The 23206-nt window shown below is 40.1% G+C and overlaps 2 protein-coding genes across 2 annotated transcripts in view; both read left to right on the top strand.

Moving 5' to 3' along the window:
- LOC126335162 (juvenile hormone acid O-methyltransferase-like) overlaps nucleotides 1-21859 on the top strand; it is a 230888-nt gene extending 209029 nt beyond the window's left edge. The window contains exon 8 of the mRNA XM_049998136.1: nucleotides 21800-21859. The gene's annotated coding sequence lies outside the window, so the exon portion shown is untranslated. The remainder of the gene's footprint in view (nucleotides 1-21799) is intronic.
- Nucleotides 1-22938, top strand: part of LOC126335159 (juvenile hormone acid O-methyltransferase-like) — a 46463-nt gene extending 23525 nt beyond the window's left edge. Inside the window, exons 5-6 of the mRNA XM_049998133.1 lie at nucleotides 3239-3386; nucleotides 21152-22938. Of these exons, the coding sequence (XP_049854090.1) occupies nucleotides 3239-3386; nucleotides 21152-21336 (333 nt within the window). The 3' untranslated portion in view covers nucleotides 21337-22938. The remainder of the gene's footprint in view (nucleotides 1-3238; nucleotides 3387-21151) is intronic.
- The last annotated feature ends 268 nt before the right edge of the window (nucleotides 22939-23206 follow it).

Here is a 23206-nt window from a genome sequence, read left to right as displayed (position 1 = left end):
TGTTGGCCACCAAACTCCGCGGACATGAACTTTTTGATCATAACTGAGACGCCTTGGAACGTGCTCAGAAGAGATCTCCAACCCCTCGCACTCATACGGAATTATGGACAGCTGTGCAGGAATCATGGTGTCATTTTCCTCTATTATGGGAATCGATGATGATGCTGACTAGTTGTGCCTGTTATCGACATTGATGTTGACAAGATATTGGCCGCAGGGATTCCAAGACTTACAATAATGTTTTACCTTCAAACTTTAGGTCGATAGCAAATGATAAAAGAAATATTTTTATTTGTGTTATATAAATAAAGATTAATAATTTCGGATTTTTACTTTACTTGTACTGTGAAACGTTGATTCTTACCAAATATCTTGGCTCGAAGTCAATGGGAAATACCTTATACGTTTTGGTGAGTGAGGTTTCGAGTATCAAAATATGTGATAATCGGCCAATTCTTTTGATAGTATGTCATAATCTCCCATTTCCTTTGATAATATTGACCTAGAAGCTTAAATTTTTACACTGCGAAGGGGCCATAGACCTTGAATATGATACGCCAACCTGTTACAGAGAAAGTTTGTCTTAAGGGACGGACATACAAACAGATGGATGAAAAATGACCAAAAAATAATTTTTCGTGTTGTAGTTTTACAAATAAGCATTTTCGATTTTTTCTCTGCTTTACAAGTGTACTGTGAAACCTTGTTTCTAGCCAAATTTCATGATCCTAGGTCAACGGAAGTATCCTATAGATCTTGATGAATGAGTTTTGCGAATATGGAAATATGTGACATACATATCTGTATCTTTTGACGGCATCGACTTGGAACCTCTCTGGCTGCTGAGGCCACACTGGGATCAGCTGCGCATAATGGGAGACGGGACTCTGTGGTATGCGTAATGAGAAGCCTGGGGGCGAGGGGAGGGGAAGGGATAGCAGTGTGGACTGGGGGACGCTAAAGTGCTACCTGTGGGAGCTTACAGGGACCATGGAGAGCGAGTAGGGCAGCTAGGTGTAGGCGGGAGGTTAGACGGAGGGTGGGGTGGGATTTAACGGGAAAGGAGACTAATAAAAAGTCTGTGGGTTCATTGGTGAATAGAGGTCTGTGTAGTGCTGGAACAGGAACAGGCAAGGGGCTACAGAGTAGGATAAAGACTAACGACAGTTGAGGCCAGGAGGGTTACAGGAACGTAGAATATACTGCAGGGAGAGTTCCCACATGAGCAGTTCAGAAAAGCTATTGCTTGTGGGAAGGATCAAGGTGGTGCAGGCAGTGAAGCAACCATTGACATGAAGGAAGTTGTGCTGGCAGCATGCTCAGCAGTGTGGTGTTCCAGCTGTTTCTTGGCCACAGTTTGTCAGTGGCCATTCATGCAGACGGACAGCTTGTTAGCAGTCACGCCCACATAAATGCAGCACAGTAATTGCAGTTCAACTTTTGGATCACTTGACTGGTTTCACAGGTTGAACTGCCTTTGCTGGACTGGAGTAAGTGATGGTAGAAGTGTGACGCTACAACGCAGTCCTTGCCATGAATTTTTTCACTTACTTAACACATGAAACGGTTTGTACACGATGTTTTGTCTAGGATAAGTATGTATTGTAAACAAAATGTTTAAATTATGTAATATTTAACACTGGCAAGTAAGGGCATATTTAGTAAACGATGGAGTCAGAGAGATTGTTTTTTCGTGCCGCTGGGCGCGGTGTGTGGATCTAAGTACGAAGGGAAAGTAATGGTCGGCATATCTGGAAGCATTCCCTGCAAGTTATTATGGCTTAATGGGCATAGTGCTGAAGAAACGAGGGCTTAAATGTGAAGCGCACTGTGGGCCCAAGTCGCAACAGTAAAAGCCCACTGCCGCATTGTGTCGCCGCTGTGGACTTCTGCCGATCCACCGACAACGACGGAAGTAAGGTCTACGTAATTTTCGTAGGATAAAATTGTAGAAGTCTTGCCAGTGACTGTGCTTTCCTCTAAAGTTGAACAATTAATAGCAAGCATTGTATAATCGAAGTGTTGCATTCCACCCCACAATAACACCAAGTATGGTCATTCCGATCCTTACTTATCTTAATGAACCGAGTGTGTCACGCCATAATCAAGAGAAAATATGTTAATTATCAAATTATTAGCATAGACGGTGAAGGGTAAATTTCAGATTGCTTTGAACGATTGGTTATCATAGTTCATTGTTGCACTTAATAAGCTTATGCCAACAGTAGTAACTTAATAATAGACTGAGGTAATAAAATGGATTATTAAGATTTATTTCCATGCATATTCAGCTGAATTAGCCGGCCGGTGTTGCCGAGCAGTTCTAGGTGTTTCTGTCTGGAACCGCGAGAGCGCTATGGTCGCAGGTTCGTATCCTGACTCGGGGATGTGTGTGTGTGATGAATTATTATCATTCAAAACATAGTTAATCGATTATTGGCAATATATTTCATTATCAGTAGATTTAACTGTGCAAAGTACGTAATTTTAAAGGCAGAATGACAGTCCATTATTTAAAATCTAGATACATAATTATCTGTGTAGTCAGCATTGCACTTAGCTGCCAAATTATGAACAAAATAACTATCAAAATACTTATTGAAAGTTAACCACTAATGTTTAAGTGTAGTTAGATTATTATGGCATTATTTTATATGACTACTGAGCCCGACACAACACGTAAAAGTTCACGTTCCACTTGCTGCGCTACAAACAGGTAAACTTTATCATTGACACAATTATTCACGTACTTAACAGTACTCTCGCTCATCAGAAGAGCTAGCGACCGATTTTATAATTACTTTTGCAACTTTATCATTTCTTTCGGCAAATTTTCCACTGGCAAAATTTATTTCCAAATTATTTCCATTATTTCAATTATTTCATCTACCGATCGTTATTGAAGGAAATTACTCATTCAATAACGATCAAGTTATAACGTCTCCTGTTTCCCGCGGAATAATCATAATTTACTTCGGATTCGGACCCCTTAGCACGACACTGGTCAAAATACATAATTCACGCTCATTGTTAACTTGTAATTTCCCAAATCCCGGGAATTTGGGAGGTGTTATAGAAGGAAGTATGCGACAGTTGTTGCATCTAGGTTTGTTACGGGGATATGTGCCATGAGGCATGGCGTTGGGAGTAGAATGTGGTGTATTCTTTTCTGAAGACAAATCGTTTGCAAGCGTTGTCGTGGAGCGTCGATGTTCACGGATTTTGCCGTTCCTCTCAGGACGTGGAGCAGTTCGTATCTCCGTACCAGCACAGTGAGGACCCAGAGAGCGACTTCCGCCAGCTGCTGCAGAGTGAGGGCTACCAGGTGCTGCGCTGTGACGTCGCGCCTCAGGTGCTCTTCTTCCCGAGTGAGATGCGGCGTAGAGGTGAGCAGCACCTTTACCTTTAGTGTCAGCCAGTGTCTCAGAAACAACGCTATACCTGTGCCTGGGTGCAGCTAACGACAAAACCTCCAGCTGTCCGACACACATACCTGTACCAATCGTTCTATGTCGATAGTGTGTCAACCAAAGCTCCGAATTAGTTCGTACTATGTGCTGTCGTCCATCAGAATGACGTAAACGTTAATTAAAAGCATCATGAGAACTATGGAGCACACAAAAAGAATTACGATCAGTAACTATCAGGTATAGTTTCCGTGGGGAAGTTGGTAGAGCGTTAGATCGTTGTACTGAGCATTCTGGGTTTAAAACCCAATGACTGCATATTTTCTTTACTGTATTGCGATTGAAAGTGTTATATGGAACTACTCCATGTTTATAGAACTGTGCACTTGGCTGTCTCTTTTCGCTTCGTGTCATTGAAAGCAATTAGTAAACCTACAGAGTACATTTGCAATTTCACAGAATATACAACCTGAACAAAAAGGAACAAACAGTTGCATCACACGTGCAGAAGTAATAATAATAATAATGGTCACAATAATAAAAGTAATAGCCCTAATAATAAAGAGCGTGATCCATTAAGGAATTAAGGGTTCACAGTACTGGCTACTTAAGAAGAAGTGTATGAAGAAAATTACTTTTGTTCACCAAGCACATTTGATAAAGGTTACATTTGTGAATCCACCCTGAAGATTGTCGAATGAAAGATTGTGTCTGAAACAGAACTTTGTCGAAGTTTTTAAGCCATTATCCACCGGTGATGGTGAGAATTATGCAAATGTGGAGAACCAAACTGACTGTATGTGAAGTGCTGCAGCTTAAGAAGGTTTTTCCGTTTTTGCTGACTAATATCTTCCGAAGAATATAGAGCACCATCAGATATTTTAAGCGTCATATGCTTGTACACTCTGAAGAAATGAAGGTCGGACGGTTGATAAATGAAGGTTGTGTTTTCTGGAATTACGTGAGTTGCGATTTTGTTTCCTGGTAGGTTATTTTGTGCGTGCTTGTCACGAAGAACACTAATGTCTTCGTGGGGTCCATACGAATCCAGTAACAGCAGAAGATTCTCCCATATAAATTTCACGCTTAAACACTTAAAAGGATTTTTAATCAGAGGGATGCGTACCCGCGACCTATGGTACGACGACCTCACACTCTACCAACTAACGCAACCCGAGATCTACAAAACAATCTCTCACAGATACGCTTTTCCAGTGTTCCGTAGTGTTACTTTTAATTACCGTTTACACATTTTCTACCAGATGACAGCACGTAGCTCGAACTTAATCGGTGTTTTGGTTGATGCTCCATCGACATACAATATGTGGTACCGATCTGAGTGTGTGACATCTTGAAGGTTTGGGTGAAAGCAGCAAAAGTGGGCCCAAACTGTAAATCAAATGCTTTTACAGACCCCCTGTCTCTCTAGTCGCTAATCGCTAATCTAATGTGCATTCGTTGCTCAGTATGTGTGCAGGTTGAACATTAGAATGTTATTCCTGACGAACCCCTCGATGTGATGTTATAATTAGCCGGACTTGATAGCCTGGTCTCAGGGAATATGAAGATACTTGTCGTCCAGCTGCTGTGGAGAAATTTTCTCTCGCAGCAAGATTGACCTCTGCTGATATGAAGACGAGGTGCCCTCAGGCCTTTGTGGAGAAAATTATTCTCACATCTGTTCCGGACAATGTCTCGTCAGCCCGGCAGTGTTGTTGGTGGCCCAATTCCAGGACGAGCTGGTTCCAGGTTTGACCCAACTTCTTGTAGAACGACCCATAGGAATAGATGTGCAGAGTGTTTCATAGTGTCGTTGTTGGTCGGTTTTCTTGTCATAGGGAGAGACTTCAATTTAAATTACATACTGAGTGCCAATTATCCTCCCTGCATTAGGGGTGAACAACATAACTCACAGAGAGGAATCTGGTGTGTGTGTGGGAGGGGGGGAGGGGTGAGGGCCGTAATACTTTACACACAGGTTGAACATTTCATTACATATTTATTTGAGAATACAAAAACATTAACCGGAAGACAATCTTCATTAGTAAATTTTTGCTCTGTTTAAATATCACAATGCAATCATTCAACTGGTAAACCACACTCATAGGGTTTAATGTCTGCAGAATTAAAATCTGCTGCAAGTCAAGACACAGTTATCAAAACACATGCTCATTTAAACATTGTTGTCGGCATCGTGTTGTCGTTGTGTCTTCTCGGGGATCCTGAGCTACGCGTACTGTAGCTTATAGCAGACTGACTGCCTTACCTATTTCATTTTTGGATATGCTGGTTCTTGTACTTCTCTTCTCGCAGGTCATCTTCTTGCATCCCTTGCTTGTTTTTCTTGCTGTTGTTGCGTGGGGTGCTCGTAACTAATGAAGCAGAAGGTTCGACCACTTCTAACGATCAGAATTTCCTTCTTTTTTTTTTTTTTTGAGGGGAGGGGATGGGAGAGTGGCAACCAACTCATCATGCCCTTTCTACAGCTAGTCTATTGTAGGTGTGTAACGTGTAGATTACTGATTAATAATAATATCAGTACATATGAGGCTCCAGGTGCCACCTGTGAAGGAAACGATTCCTGGAGATTGACTATGACCGTGAATCTGTAATCAGAAAAGGTTTAAAGAAAAACTACATGAAATAAATTAATATTGTGTAAACCCCACGAAACAGTAAAACAATCTGAAGTTAATTTGATAAATAATGACCCAATGTACTGTACCTTTGCTTATCAGTAATAGTTAAACCCATATAAACATGCATCTAAACATGAATGAATGTAAATATTACATTAACATCGCTTACTATGACAGTTGTCAGATTCAAAGTTTCTTCTAATACGCTAACTTGAAGCAATGGCGAATAAGCTACATCTTTGTAATTGGTCGGTGTAAATAACTTCAATGGCAGATGCCTCAATTTACACGTCTGGCCGCATTTCGCCAGTGCAACACATAAATTCTCCTGTCTTAAATTACTGTATATACACATCGAAGCACACCCTTCCAAAAGACACATACAACGCATCCAACGACTAGTACAAATATACTGAAAAGCAAAACCAAACAGATGATGGGAGTAACTGCTGTTAGTGATTGGTTCTACAGTCACTGAAGGTGAACGATCTTTACACTACACTACTTTTATTTACAGAACATAAAGCAGTTAAATTGTGTTTCTCGAAGTGGGGAGTGTTTTTTGAGTCTTCTCTGTTCTGGGTCGGCGTGCTGTGGCGACGGCGGTGTAAGCAGTGTGAAGTTGCTGATATGACTATTGTAAGTTCATTCAGTCATGTCCCTGACATTAAAATATCCTCGTTCTTTTCATGCTGTTTTGGCTGGCAGTGGTAATAAGTGACGTATCATCCATTTATCGTAAGCCGGAACAAAGTAACTGCTGCTGTAGCACATGAAGGTCGTATTAGTTCACCTGCAACTTTCACAGGGGATAGTTTGGCACAGTCCACATCGTGTTTAAATTAACCTTCCACTTGCTATACTTTGCCAATTGCGAAGCTAGACAGTCCATCTACCGTTAAAATTCACGGTTCATAATAACACTTACCTCAACGAAAACACTCACTAATATAGCAAAACAATTCACAGTTTCCACATTGGTAGTTAGTGTTTTAGCACATGTCCTATATCGTAGTCAGTAAAACCTAGAATATTAATTTCACAATTTATGTAATGCTGCTCAATTCTAAGCCGACGACTATACTGTCTGTTCACGAGTGCATTGTCACTGCGACAGGCATCGTTCTGTAAAACCAACAGCGTTTGCATAATACAACGTTCGTTTAGAACATCCACCATCAAGACAGATTTCAAACCGGTCTAACACAAGAATGTCCGGTATAGGCACACACACATCATGTTCTACACTATATAGCCAAATGAAAAGTATTCTACGTCATCATATTTTTGGAGTACAAGGTAGTTAAGAAAGAAAAAAAAATTATATATCGTTATTAGTCATGGCATAACACACCCCACAACGCCAGTATTGGCTCTTAAAGAGGAATGTTTGCGATCACTCATCTAGAATTAAGTAAAGGAAATATCTTGAGGAAATGTAATTCATTCACGAAGCGAGTACCTTACAAAACACTCTTAAGGCTTACTCGTAAGTTCTGCTCATCAGTCTAAGATCCTTACTAAGGTGGGTTAACAGACGAGGTAGAGCCAGTAAGGAGCAGGGCGTTAAGTAGACGCGAGAGAATTCCAGAGATGGTAAACAAACTCCAGTGTCAGACATTGCAGGAAAGCCGTTGTTTATTTATTCCATTGTGCTATCATTTCAAAATGAATCGTATCTCATATTTGAAAATTCCCTGGAATTTGTATTTTATACTTCATTGTTATTACTCTTTGAACATGGTTATGGTCTCGTGGAAAAAAGTGTACCTTTCCAATTATATGGTCGTGTTTGGTTCAGTTGATAGTGCATACATGTAAAATCAACTGGTCCGTTATGGCAAAGGCCTCGCCACTCTTGTTGTTATTGTTGTGATCTTCAATCTGAAGGCAGTTTGGATGCAGTTCCCCGCACTAGGCAATGTTGTGCAAGTCTTTTCATCTCTGCGTGATTACTACAATCTATGAACCTACATTCTATACTGAACACTTGGGCTATGAAAATGTTGCTCTCCCATAAATAATTACCAGACTAACTATTCACTAATAGTGCAGGACGTCTCATACTAACTGATCCGCTCTTTTGGTCGAGCTGCGCCATTAACCTTTTTTTCCTTCAGTTATATTCAATACCTCTCCTTTAGTTATACCTATCAAACCTGCAGCATTCTTCTGTAGCACCACATATCAAATGCTCTTGATCTCTTGTTGCCTCTACTCTTTATCGTCTACGTTTCCTTTCCACACATGGCTACACTCCATAAGAAGTTCTTCAGGAGGGACTTCCTAACATTTAAATTTGTACGATGTTAAAAAATTCCTCCTTCTGAAAAACGCTTCTCTTGCTATTGCCATTCAAATTTTATATTGCCTCTGCTTCAGTCATAATCAATTATTTGGTGCCTGAGTAACAAAACTCATCAGTTTTTTGAAAGCCTTATTTTGTAAATCTGATTCTATTAACAACATAAGTCTGGATAGCCTTATCAAGAATAAAAGACAAAACAACTCCGTTAACATCTATCTGAAGCATTGTATTTCCTTCCTCATCCTTCCCTAACCTGAGCTTGCGCTCCGTCTCTGATGACCTCGTTGTCGACGGGACGTTAAACACTAATCTCCTCCTCCTCTTACTAATCAGTACCACAACATTCACATCTACATCTACAGGATTACTCTGCAATTCACAATTACGTGCCTGATAGAGGGTTCATCGAAACACCTTGAAGCTACTTTTCTACAGTTCCCCTATCAAACAGCGCGCGGGAAAAACGAACACTTTAATCTTTCTGTGCGAGCTCTGATTTCTCTTATTTTATTATGGTAATCATTTCTCCCTATGTAGGCGTTCGCCAAAAAAATATTTTCACACTCTGAGGAGTAATAGGAGACTGATATTTCATGAGAAGGTCCTGCCGCAGGTAAAATTGCCTTTGTTTCAATAACTGCCCCCACAACGCGTTTATCATATCCCTGGCACTTTCACCGTTATTTCGTGATAATACAAGACAAATTGTCCTTCTTTGAACTTTGTAGGTGTCCTTCATGAATTCTATCTCATGCGGAATAAATCGCAATCTTTGGTTTGGTATCCTAAGAACATAATCTGTGAACTCATTCCAATTTAAGTTATTTGTGTTGTAATCCCTAACTATGTAGATGGTTTACAGCCTGTTGAATTTTCTGATTTATCCTGCAACTGACATTCAGCGCATTCTTTTTAGTGATCATATGGATGATTTAGATTCAACTGCCACTTTTTTCACAATACAGATAGCTTGTCTAAATCATTCTGCAATTCGATATGATTATCTGATGACTTTGTGCGACTGTAAATAACAGCATTACGTGCAAAAAATCTAAAATGGCTGCCCTGATATCTCCTAAATCGTTTATGCAAATAAGGAACAACAGAGTGCCTAATACATTTCCTTGGGGTACGCCGAACGTTATTTCTGTTTTACTCGATGACATGCCTTCAGTTATTACGAATAGTGACCTTCCCGACAAAATATGACGAATCCAGCCACACAACTGAGACGATACTCCACAGGGATGCAATTTAATTAGAGTCACTTGTGGGGAAACGGTGTGAAAAGCCTTTTGGAAATCTAAAAGTATGGAATCAATGTCACTTGTGGGGAAACGGTGTCAAAAGCCTTTTGGATATCTCGAAATATGGAATCAATTTGACGTCTCCTGACGATAGCAGTCATTGCTTCTTGAGAATAAAGAACTAATAGTGTTTTACAGGAACTATATTTCTTAATCTTTGTTGACTGTTTGTCAATAAATTGTAGTTTTCGACGTGATTCATAATGTTCAAGCTCAGTTTACGTTCCAGAATTCTACTGCAAGTTGCCTTAGGGATATTAGACTGTAATTTAGCGGATTACTCCTATTTCCTTTGTTGGGTATTGGTATGACATGTACAACTTTCCAGTCTTTAGGGACGGATCTTTCCACGAGAGCGCGACTGTATATGACTGCTAAGTAAAGATCCATTGTTCAAACGTACTATGAATGGAATCTGATTGGTTCACAATCTGGAGAAGAAGATTTGCCTTTCTTAAGTGTTTTAGGTGCTTCGCTAAACCGATGATATCTACTTGTAAGTTACTCATCTTGGCAGTTGTTCTAGACTGCAATTTTGGAATATTTACGTTGTCTCCGTTGGTATGCTAGTGACGTCAGCATTGTTATCTCGCAATAAATGTATGGATTGCGTCTTGCCACTCGTGTACCTCACATACGATCAGACTCCCGTTGGTTTTTCTCCCAGGTTTCGAAACATAGTTTCGTTTGGGAAACTATGGAGAGCTGAACATAGGTTAAGGAAAATGCTTGTAAAATTGTAATAACTCACAACATTCTGAAAGGTGTTTATATGAAGCGCTGGCTGATTGTATACAATAACACAAATACTCTACACGGTCCTTCAGTGTCCTTAACATCACACCAGACCCTAAATCCTATGCAAAGCTTGTTAAGTTCTAGATGGCTGAAACCTAAAATTAAATGAGATAAATTTAATTAAATGAGATGAAATTAAAGTAACCAATGAATTTAGTATGCTTTAAATTATTTGAAAATCCCTCTTTCATCAGTCTTCTACATTGAAGAGCCAATGAAACTATTACACCTGCCGAATATAGTGTAGGGACCCCGCGAGCATGACGTAACACGACGTGGCATGGATTCGACTAATATCGGAAGTAGTGCTGGAGGAAACGGACACCACGGAAGTGCCCAAGTCCGTCGAAGTCAACAATGGACAGGCAACACGTTTTCAGTCATCATCACCCCAATGTCAATGTTGATGGGACCAGGCGACGCGTAAAGCTTTGGGTTGTGCAGTCATCAAGGATACAAGAGTGGGCCTTCTGCTGTAAAAGCTCATATCGATGATGTTTCGTTGAATGGTTCGCACGCTGACACTTGTTGATAGCCCAGCGTTGAAATCTGCAGCAATTTGCGAAAGGGTTGCAATTCTGTCAATCTGAACGATACTCTTCAGTCGTTTTTGGTTCCGTTCTTGCAGGTTTCTCTTCCGGCTGCAGCGATGTTGGAGATTTGATGTTTTACCGGATTCGTGATATTGACGGTATGCTTGTCAAATGATCGTACGGGAAAATCCCTACTTCATCGCTACCTCGGAGATGTTGTGTCCCATCGCTCGTGCGACTACTATAACGCCACGTTCAAACTCACTTAAAGCTTGATAACGTGCCACTGTAGCATCAGCAAGCAATCTAACAACTGCGCCAGATACTTGCTGTCTTATATAGCCACTGCCGACCGCATCGCCGTATTCTGCCTGTTTACGCATCTCTTTATTTGAATACGCATGCCTATACCAGTTTGTTTGGCGCTTCCGTGCTGAACAACTGCGACAAAGGGTACCTGGGGGGGGGGGGGGGGGGAGGATGCCCTCGAAATCGACACCAAAGTCACTAAAAACAGAATCAATCATTTGCAGCACTCTCTATGCTATTATAGAATCAACTGCTGAAACATATCACAGAAATTCCAGATTTGCTTCTCTTTATGAGCAGACGACTTTCAAAATGGTTCAAATGGCTCTGAGCACTACGGGTCTGAACGTCGGACGTCGTCAGTTCCCCAGAACTTAGAACTACCTAAACCTAACTAACCTAAGTACATAACACACATCCATGCCCGAGGCAAGATTCGAACACGCGACCGTGGCGGTTGCGCGGTTCCAGACTGTGGTGCCGAGAGCCGCTCAGACGACTTTCCAAGTTGAACAAAAGAAATAGTATATCATCACCAATATTCTACACAGAAAGCACACTTCCAAAGACCAAGCATCCAAATCCAGAAAATCAGGTCACATGCCAAAATATACAATGATTAAGAATGAAAATTAGCAATGCAGGATCCAGTTCTTAAGCCACAGTACAGCACTTCAACACACGGTAAGAAGAAACTGTTTATCAGTTTAACACTAAGAAAAAGTTAGCAAGAAAAGTAAATTATTTCACTCTGCAACAGTCGTAAACATCCTGATGCTTAACATCTGCCACTCTTCTATCTGAAAAAAATATATCACTCCAAATTTAAACTTAAATAACAAAATGCTCATTATACTTTAAATTCGAGAAATTTTTCACCGGTTTCGACGGTCTCTTGTTTCAGTATGCTGAATAGTGTAAGAAGAATCATTAGAAACCGCCATTCGTGTTTAGACCACGAACAGCAATAAATTACTTTCCATATTGCCCTTACTTATCACAGTAATTATCACAAAAGCATGACAAAGTACACTTTACAATTGTCCCTCGCAGTCAGTTATGTCAAGAATGAAGTGAAGAAATTCTTTTGAGACACGCCAAGTATGCACTCATTACTGATCAATTAAGTGCTTAAAGGAGGAGAGAAGATAACGTGTATCATATGCTTTAACGCAAATTGTCCTGTGTTCTCAGCATAAGCAACGATATTCTGTAATAAAATGTATGCCAAACTGATAACTGTTTCAGACAACAAAATTTTCAACAAATAGATGAACAGATTTGTTAACATTAACAAAAATACCCATTTGATAGATAAATTATATTCGTCAGACAATTTACGTTCTTTCATCTTGACTGGGTCGTCAATATGTACATTAGCTGTCGTGTTGTAGCTTTTAAGTGAGCCATCCGGCTGAAAATTCTCCCTTTAAATCATAAATGTTCACCCAGGAAATAATGTTATGACGTAACCTGAAGCGAAGAACAAGGCTGAGTGTTGGAAAGAAATGACCTGAGGTCACACGGTCAACATCGGACGATGACGTCAGCCGTCTCAAAACCTTGTACACGAGAAAGTTTGATGTTGCCTTGATGTCACGTTATGTGATGGCCAGTGTGAGTGCTATTATTTGAAGTGGAATATTTTAACATGACATGACATAATGGGAAGTGCGACTTGGCCTTAAGAGGTGCGTGAAATACGATATTTGGAATTTGACAAATTATAAGACAACTTTCAAACACAATGTGAATGGTCTACCAAGTGCAAACAGTGTTAATGACTGTGGAATCAAGTGATTGCCAGATCTCATTAAGTGGCCCCTAAACTATCAATAATATTGGGCAGCAATATTGTGCAACATATCACCAGCTGGTTCCAGACAATGAATCGATATGGCACAATTTGGTGTCAAATCCCGGATGTGCAAACATGGCAAATACTGATGCAGGCTCTTATATGGCTTTTGGGCTGGTTTTGCACTCATGCAAGAAAAGAAAAAACGTAAACGAATAAAGGAGTGATATAATAAGGGAGGAGAATTAACACATGTAAAAGGCCTAAGTTACTTGACAATAAGCAAGCCAAATGAGTATCGGAAATTTCTGAGGATGGACGTTCGCTCATTAGATATACTGTTTCACGTGATTAAATCTATAATTCTGATTATTTATGGTTAGTATTTATTTATTTACATCCAGTTTTGAAAACAAGAAGTACACATAATTTTACTTAAATTGCGTTAAGAAATTTCTTGCCCTTGCATAAAGCTCAATCCACCAACACACCAAAGTGGTGGTCCAGTAGCTCGGCAACACCAGCCTCGCTTTTCGATACACTTGTAATTCTTTTCAGCACTTTCCTATAATTTTTCCACAATGAATTTAAATTCTTTACTAAATGAAGCTTATGTGCTCCCAGGTACGTTTCAATCTATTTCGACAACAACTGATAGAATTGCTCCATTTTCTCGTGGTGACTGCTATATTCTTTCCATTTATGTTGAGATTTGGTGAACAAAAGATATGTTATGTGTATTGGCAGTGAGTTAATGTGTATGGACCTTTTCACCTATTATATGTATTATTAGTCATCTATGCTAGATTTTGCGTTGTATGCTTTTGTGTGTTTGGCTTTGCAAACTGCCAGAAGCAAATTAAAAATAATATATAAAATCTAATTTCGTGAACAGTATATCTCTGCCTATATTATTTTACTGTACAGATATAAAATTCAATTGGTTATGGTCCTAGGAAGACCAAATTGAATAACTTTGACCAGTAAATTGTGGTATACTTAATATTACTTGTGAGAAGTCTATAACTTACAGTACTTGTATTGCAACTGTGCAAAGCACTTCTGCCCAAATGAGGCAGATTGAGGAGTTCATGGGTCGAGATAATTATGCAGCTTCGAAGTCTGTAGTACAAGCTTATCTGCACTTGGACGGTCTTTGGGATGTCATTGATGGAACCTTGAATTTCACAGATTCTGATTTCCAGAACAAAGATCGTAAGGCAGAATCCAAATTAATTCTTCTAGTCGGATCATGTTAATTACCTTCACACAGAAAAGGCCAGTACGGCGAAGGAAGTATGGGACAATCTAAGAAGAGCGTTTGAAGAAGGAAGTTTGATTACGAAAATGAATTTGCAAGGAGAGCTTATCACCACACGTCTAGACGAATGTGAAAATGTTGATTAATATGTGAACAAAATCTTCTACCACTCTGAATAGTTTATGAAATATTAGATTCGACATCGCTAATAAACGGATTGGTACCTTGTTACTAGCGGAACTACCTCTAAGTTCCCCCACATAATAATGGGCCTAGAGAATTCAGGTAAACCAATTACAGGAGACAGCGTAGAAGTCAAGATATTAAGAATATGTAAAAATATTGTATCCAGGACATAGGAATGGCTTCGTATCGAAAATAAAAAAAGAAGAAACCTGTTCGATGTTATAAATGCCAAGGAAAAACCAGGACACAAGAAAAAGTCTTGTTTCAAAGGGAACACAAAGGAAAGCAAACAGTAAAGGTAAGTCACTGCATATTATTCTTGGCAAAATTTGGAGTAAGAGTACAGGTTAGTTCCTTGATTCTTCAGTGTCTACGAATATAACCAACGGCCAATGCTTTTTATACGATGTTTCACCTAGAACATACATTGTTCGCCTAAGAGTGGATGGTTCTCCATTACAATGTGAATGGGAAAGAAAGATAAAGTCTAATTTGAATGCTAATGCAGAATCACACGGCATTACAGCTCATAATGTACATTATATTAAGAATGCTGCTAATTTTTCCTTCAGTTAGTGAAACAGTGAATAAGGGCTACAAGATAAGTTTTCTATTTAAATGATCTAGATATAATTGATCAGAAGGGCCAGTGTGAGACCCACAGATACTAAAGAAAAAATTTTTTGTGTATTAGATGTTCCTGAAGTTTGAAATAGTTATCCTTCACATTCCGCAAAAGGTTTTTTATGTCATAAGGACTGGACATCATAGTAGGAGAAGTACGGCCTTGTTGAAACACACGGCAACAGGGTTAAAGGAATATAAGCGTTGTAAGTTGCGTTGTAAAATTTGTTTACAATGAAATCAAGCCAGATTATCATTTAAAACAAGTAATAATTGATGTACTGAGCTTTCACAACTGATACGCACGGACGTTTGGGCCCATGGAAAAGGAATCTATCAGAGCATTTGTTGTTTCCTTACCTTGATTGGCAATTTTTCGAGATATAACCACGTTTATTTCCCTGGAACCAAGGACAAAGGGAGCGAGATATTTGCCACTTTGGCGTCATGGCTGAAAGAAGGAGTGGTAAGAACATAAAAGTTATCAGGTAAGAAAATAGTACCGAATGTGTCAATAAACAGTTTAGACAACGACTGAGTGAACTTGGAATCAGAAATCAAACTCCCGTTTGCTTTAGTTCTCACCATAAGGCAGTAGAAAAACAGGCTAACAGAAAAATTCTATAAAAAAGAAGGAGCATGTTTAAAGGATCCAGAAATTACTTATATGTTATTGGGCAGAAGCAGAATCAAGTGCAGAGTATCTGGATAGTAAATCGCCTACTAACGATTAACCAAACACGACCACATATGAAATTTGGATTGGAAAGAAGCCACATCTAGACGATCTAAGAATATTTAAATGTAAGGCCATGGTACAAATCATATTTATTGGAAATTGTGAAGATTTCCAAGGTTACTGAATCGTAAAGCCTGATTCAAAAACGGGACTAACTAGCAGAGAGGTAATATTTTTATTATTGGTGAGAATGAAACGTATAGTGAAAAAGTATGTGCACATATTAATCTGAATAGGATGTCCAAGATCGTTCAAAAGCACCAGAAAATTTTCGATTTAAAGTACATGAAAGAGCTGTTTAGGTACAATCAGATATGTTGACTGAAGATGAAAAGGATAATGAGAACCAGGAAACTCCAGCAGCAATGGACGTAATTTGGGGCGTTCATCGTGTGAATATAATCTAAACTGTATCCAGGATATAGAATATGTGTGGATGCTCAAATATTCAACAGTAACCTCCTACAGTTGAAGAAGCCTTGGTTAGCCCGAGTGCAGTTTATTGGAAGATAGCTACAGAAAAGGAATTAGAGTCTTTTTCTACTCCGGCCGGTGTGGCCGAGCGGTTCTAGGCGCTACAGTCTAGAACAGCGCGACCGCTACGGTCACAGGTTAGAATCCCACCTCGGGCATGGATGTGTGTGATGCCCTTAGGTTAGTTAGGTTTAAGTAGTTCTAAGTTCTAGGGGACTGATGACCTCAGATGTTAAGTCCTATAGTGCTCAGAGCCATTTGAACCATTTTCTTTTTCAACGAATGATATTTACGAGTGCACCACAAGGAAAGAAACCATACGAGTGAGATGGGGACCGTACACTCCTTAACTATGGAGCACGTGATCCGATTGCGTAACGGCGATGAAACAATGGACGCGTGAACAGACAAAACCAATAACCGTCTTCCCACCCACTGTGAGCCGTGTACTTTGTGGTCGCGACGTAACGATGCGGGTGGCGCTGTCTAATAGATTCAGATCGCGTTGTGGGGAACTCAGTTTAAGCTCGACACTTTGGTCCAGAGCTGGACGCTTTGGTTTGCGGCAAACAGAATTATACACATGGATACTTGTCTATATTGGTCCGTTGCTCAGCTCACACTGGCCTCCACTTTGTCTTGTGCGAGCGCCTGCACTTCGCACCATTCCCAAAATTTGGCCAAATGTTAAATCTGCGGGTGTGGTCTCGGCGGGCACCGCTAGTTTGGGCCGGCACTAGCTACAGCTCGAGCATTTCTCGGCACGGCTGCCACAAAGCTGTTAGCTGAAAATGAAGGTAGAATGTGAAAAAGCAATTCCCTTACTTGCAGGCAGTGGCAATTCTTTTATAATCAGCTCAAACTTCCACGCCAAATAGTGCCTTTACCACTAATATTGTGAAAAAAATTTGCTAAGACCCTAGAATTAAACGTTGGGTTGCAGTTAAAAGAAAATTTGTATATTTACAAGGAACCATTGATTACCAATTAAGTAAGTGTCAGACAGTGAACTAGAATGTGGAAAGTTATATTGATGCAGACTGGGGAAAAGAACTGCATAACAGACATTCTATTACAGGCAGCTGTTTCAAGTTGATGGGAGGATTAATATCCTGGTCTTGCAAGAAATAACCAACAGTGGTTTTGATTACTGTTGAGGCTGACTATATGGCATTGTCTTTCACCATACCAGAAGAGTTATGATTAAGAGACCTAATAGGTGAAACTGAGCCACATACGATTATTGAGTCTACCAAAGTGTTTTCCGACAACAAGGGAACTGTCAAGCTAGCTTAGAAGCAAATAACAAGTGTACAATTCAAGCACATTGATATTGGGTACCATTTTACTAGGTATCGCCAAAAACAGAAGGATACGGCTATAAACTCTTTGTGTACGGAGGAAGCAGGTCTGATTTATTGACCAAGGCTCTCAGTAAAGACAAATTCGAGGTATATGAAAAACTGTATGGTTTAACAACATAGAGTACAATGCGTAGTGCTCCGAAACGATGTAGTGTTCATGATTATTGTGAGCACATAAAATATTTGCTCAACAGGAAGTGTTGAATGTTCGTGCTCGAAATATGTGTTACGTGTGTCAGCATTGAGTTGACATGTTTAGACCTCCTGGCCCAATATATGTAGTCTTGGCATATATGCTAGATGTTATGTGTTCCATTCTTTTTGTAGTATGTCTTTGTAAATTACGGGGAATACATCAAATATAATAAAAAATATGTTCCTAAATAACGTTTCTCCATCAATATTATTTTACTGTGTAAATGTGTAATGCAACAAGTAAGTACTTTGTGAGTCCGGAAACCACTAAATATTTTCAATAATAAGTGTCCGTTCCTCTATTTCGAACCCATTTCCATTTCACAACACACCAAAATGCACAAAATAAACACCGTAACAGACTGCTCTGACAGGCATTCAATATTAGCCAGCGCCATTAGCATGAGACATTTTACTTAAAATCTAATTTCAGTAGATCCGTCAGTGTGCCGTATAATATAACTTTCAATCTTACCTACAGACAGCCAATAACATTGGGCAATATGAAATATTGAGTCCTTCTCTGACATTTAGTTCCCACAAGTATACCGTGAAAATGTTGTCGAATAATATGTATGCGCGCACCCAGAAATGTACTCATTACGTGAAATACACTAATATTCAGAACCCTTAAATTTAACATAATGTTGTAAACTAACTAACCTCAAAAACATGTACACCAGCTGTCAGATGTGAATAATGCGAGGGCTACAGTTCTCGACCGGTCAGACCAAAGTACACTTATCATAGATGTGTCAGCACATAGTGTAATGGATTTGTACATATCTTCATTTCATTAAGTTATTTGTGTATTACGTCAGGAACATGACGCTATACAACTTGGTTAATCCCATGTATGAATGAGAGCAAGTATGGCTATTAATTTACTAAATAGCAAAAAAAATAATAATGTGCGGAATGGAGCGAACAGTGAATTTACGTGTTCGTGCTGTTCCAATCAAAACATTGTCTTAAAAATTAAATAAAAACAGTCCTGGTCGCGTTTCCAGATTTTTCATTTGTTAGCAACAGGTTTCGGGTCGTTCCTCGAACCATCTTCAGGATTTTTCTGCCGTTATGGGTGCTGGTGACCGCAGACGGAGCGAGATCCGTGTAATTAGGGTTCTTTAGCATTTTATACCGATCGCTGTGCTCCATCTACAAAATGTTTTCAAAAATTTTGAAAACATTGTCGTTGATTGACCAAAAATTATGACTGGAGCAAATTTTGTTTTAACGGGAAACCAGATTGAAAAAATATTATGACCGGAGCTAATTCTGTTTTAAAGAGAAACCAGATACCGTACTGCATTGAAACTTCCTGGCAGATTAAAACTGTGAGCCGGACCGAGACTCGAACGCGGGTCCTTTGCCATTTGGATGGTAGGAGGTACTGGCAGAAGTAAAAGTGTGAGGACAGGGCGTGTGTCGCTCCTAGAGGGTGGTACAGTTCCTCAGATGTCAAGCCCTAGAGCCTTCTCCTGCCGTAGTAATTGGTAACGTTGTGTCCGATTCACTTCTCTATGTGATATATGTTGAAGTGGGTATCATACTGTGTTGTACACAATGGTTCCGACATAGTGTTCACTTGCGGAAAGGCAAATGGCAAAGAGGGGGGGGGGGGGGGGGGGGGGAGCAGCAAAATTGTTTCAGGAGAGCTATCCTCACCGACAGTAACCACAGGATTCAATATTTGCAACAGTGTATCGCCATTTGTCTGAGACAGGGTCGTTTCAGGAAACAGAAAACATGAAGAACGTACCCGAAATGTTCGAACACCAGACTTGGAAGAATATATGATTAACACATCAGGAACGAGACCGTACCATTCGGTTTGCCCGCCAGTAAGGGGTAAGCCAGATGACCGTGTGGAACTTTCTCTATATCAGTTGTTACTGCCCTCATCACTTCAGACGTGTGCAGGGCGTTCTAGAGACAGACTTACCACATCGGGAGCAGTTTCGTCACTGGTTTCTTCACCAGGCAGACCCGATTCGGGGATTTGTGTCTTCTGTCCTATTCACAGCTGAGACCACCTTTACGAGGAGTGGTATGTTCAACTTTCCTATCACTGATCTGTGCTATAATATGCAGAACCCCATGGTACGATGACAGCGAATTATGGGCATCAGAGCAGGCGGAATGTGTGGGCCGGGATAATTGGCCATCGTCTTTTGGCACCAGTCTTCCTTCAGCGTCACCTAACGGGACGCAACTATCGGCGTTTCTTGAGGGTGACTTTGCCTCCCTTACTGGAAGAAGTGCCATTGATGATTCGAAGGGTTACGTGGCTACTACATGATGGTTCTCCGGCCTACTGGACGCATCTTAATCGTGTGGACCGGACGAGGGTGTCCAGTTGCATGGCCTCACGTTCACCGGATCTCAACCGGTGTGGTTCCTGGTTGTGAGGCCATCGCGAAAGTATTCTGTGCACAGAATCATTCCAGATATGGAGACAAGGAAGGAGGATATTCATGCTGCCTTTGACACTGTTCGGATGCAGCCTGGCCCACGTGAACGTGTGAGACAGAGCATGCTACGGCGCGTACATACATGCCTTGAGGCACTCGAAAATCGTTTTCAACACATACTGTAGCAATGGCTGCATGGTGCAGCGTCCATTAGACCGCAGTCTGTATAACAGTGTATGATCGAATACCTGGAAATCATGAATTTCCGGACATAAATTCATTAGACCTTTTCTGTTCCGTATCCTCTCATCGGTTAATCCATGGACTTTGTACACGGGGTGAAAATCACCCTGTGTTGTCGAAAACTGGCCGTTCTATATCATAGATAATTATAAACAGAGACAATGGAAAATTAATGTTCAGGTAGAACTACTATCTGAACGTTTTGACGTTTACTACTAAACACGATGAATAAAACAAAACAATAAAGGGAAAAATTAATTATGTAGGCTCCATGGAGCTATACGTTCAATTTTTTTTAAATTGTTTCTTTTTCTACTAAGATGGCATGTCTGACACAGTCTGTAAATGCTCTATGGATGAATAAACAAGTAATTAACAGTGCATCCATAGATAAAGTCTGATGCATTGAACATACTGTAGAAAATCTTTCTTTTGCGAACTTTATCTTGATAAAATGTTGCTTTCGATATCTTAAACCATTATTCAAGTATAATAGTTGTATGCTTTGTGATTTTTCATCGTTATCTAATATTTGCCTTTTTATTTTTTTAGATTTTCTGAAGTCAGTATGTCCATTCCTGAACCGAGTTCCGGAAGACCAGAAGGATAATTTCTTAGATGATTGGCTACAGCGTATGGAGAAACTGAATGGATTATCAAAGGACGTTGGAAGCAGTGAAGAGCCGAAATACTACACCCACTTTAAAATGATGGTGGCTATGGCCAAAAAACTGTAATTGCAGTTTTGCACCACCGCTTGAACAAGAAACAATATTTAATAACGGAAATGACAAACAACACAGAGCACAGACGGAATTCCCCGGCTAGTCTGTTGTTAACAGAGAATTAAATTATAGACATTTATATATATCTTCCAGTAAACTATCTATTTGGAAAAGCCTCTCAGGTTTAAATGGCACTATAAGAGTATCCTGATCTGTACAGTTTTGACGATACTCCTGTCAAAGACATTCCAACTGTGCTAGGATTTCGTTTTTAATTACCAGGATGTGAACATGACGCTCCTTTGCTCCCTTAATTCGTTGGCTTCTCTCTCACTTTAACATCAGGGCCATAAATGATTCGTTTCGCACCTCTGTCGAAATGAAGAACTACTAAAGGTTTGCTGCTATAGTATAAACACCAACAGAAGTGTAAGCATAAAGCTTACCAACCGAACGGAGTGAAGTAACCGAACAGAGAGACTACTAAAGGTTTGCACCTTTAGTTGTTCTTCATGTCGACAAGGGTGGCAAAAGGTAATATATTGTTAAGAAGAGTTGTAATTTATACCTTCACTGGTATTCACTGAGAGATGCAGCTCAGATAATTACGAAAGGTGTTACTATTGGATACTTTATCTCATGGCAAATTTTGTGAACCCTGCAATACCAACAATGCCACAAGCAGAAAGTTTACCCCGCAAATAGTGTGAACTAAAAGGGCGTGCTGAAAAGTAATGTCTCCGATTTTCTATGTGAAAACTCTTACAACTTTTTAAATAATCCAACCTTATTAAGATAATGCATCTTCATTTCTCGTGCCTACACATTTATTTCTGAACGTAGGCACCCTGGAGAATAACACATTTCTTCCAACGAGGGACATGTTTGTTAATATCGTCACTGCAGAATGTTTGACTTAGTAGACGGAGCCACGCCATCACCTCTGGTGGCACTGCTTCATCCCTATCAAATTGAAATCCTCAAAGGTGTTCTTCAAGGTTTTGAAACAGCTGGAAACTGGATGGAGCCAAGTCGACATTGTATCGAGGATGGTCGATGACGGTGAACCAAAGACTTTTGCAGATGTCGCAGCGCTCGTGTGTGGTCTGGCATTGTCGTGCTGAAGGACAGGGTGTTCGATATGCGGACAAACTCTTGGAATTCGAGTTTTCTGGTTTCTGAGTGTCTCGCAGTACACTGACAGTGTTATGTTATACATCGCCATGATGCATTCTATAGTTTGGAGCCCTCTGGCGGCAGAGGGTTGCAACTTGCGTCAGCGATGCGGAAAAGTCTACCGGCTAATACCATTGTCATGTAACAGCCGATATTGAAAACAAAATAAAAAAACGGAGGCATTACTTTTCAAGGCGCCTTCGTAATCGGACAGTGTGGTATTTTAAGTTAAGGGCCGATCAGAAAAGCAATCTTCAGCGAAGCATATCTAAATGTTTGCAGAGTGGGCAGTAGTGGCATGAATTTATTTAGGTTTGTGAAGAAAGTGCAACTAGAAAACTTAAAGTGCCTACATTTCTAAGTAGAATAAGATGGAGAAGTGTCACAAAGGAAAATGACGTCAAACCAGTGCATTTACATTATCGCAAATAATGTAACGTACGAGGGCGAAAGAAATACTTTACTGAAACTTGCTAGCAGATTAAATATGTGTGCCGGACCGAGAATCGAACTTGGGGCCTTTGCCTTTCGCGGGCAAGTGCTCTACCAAATGAGCTTCCCAAGCACTACTGATGACACGTTCTCACAGCTTCAGTTCTGCCAGCCTACGGAATGTTTCCAGAATGATATTTTCAATCTGCAGAGACAAGTTTTTATAAAATGGATTAATTTTTTAAAATGATCTTTATAAAATCCTGAATTTCTT

Source organism: Schistocerca gregaria, chromosome 2, assembly GCF_023897955.1.
Source record: "Schistocerca gregaria isolate iqSchGreg1 chromosome 2, iqSchGreg1.2, whole genome shotgun sequence".
In the NCBI taxonomy this organism is placed as follows: Eukaryota; Metazoa; Arthropoda; class Insecta; order Orthoptera; family Acrididae; genus Schistocerca; species Schistocerca gregaria.
Note: the sequence above shows the minus strand (reverse complement) of the source record. Positions and strands in the feature narration are given on the sequence as shown.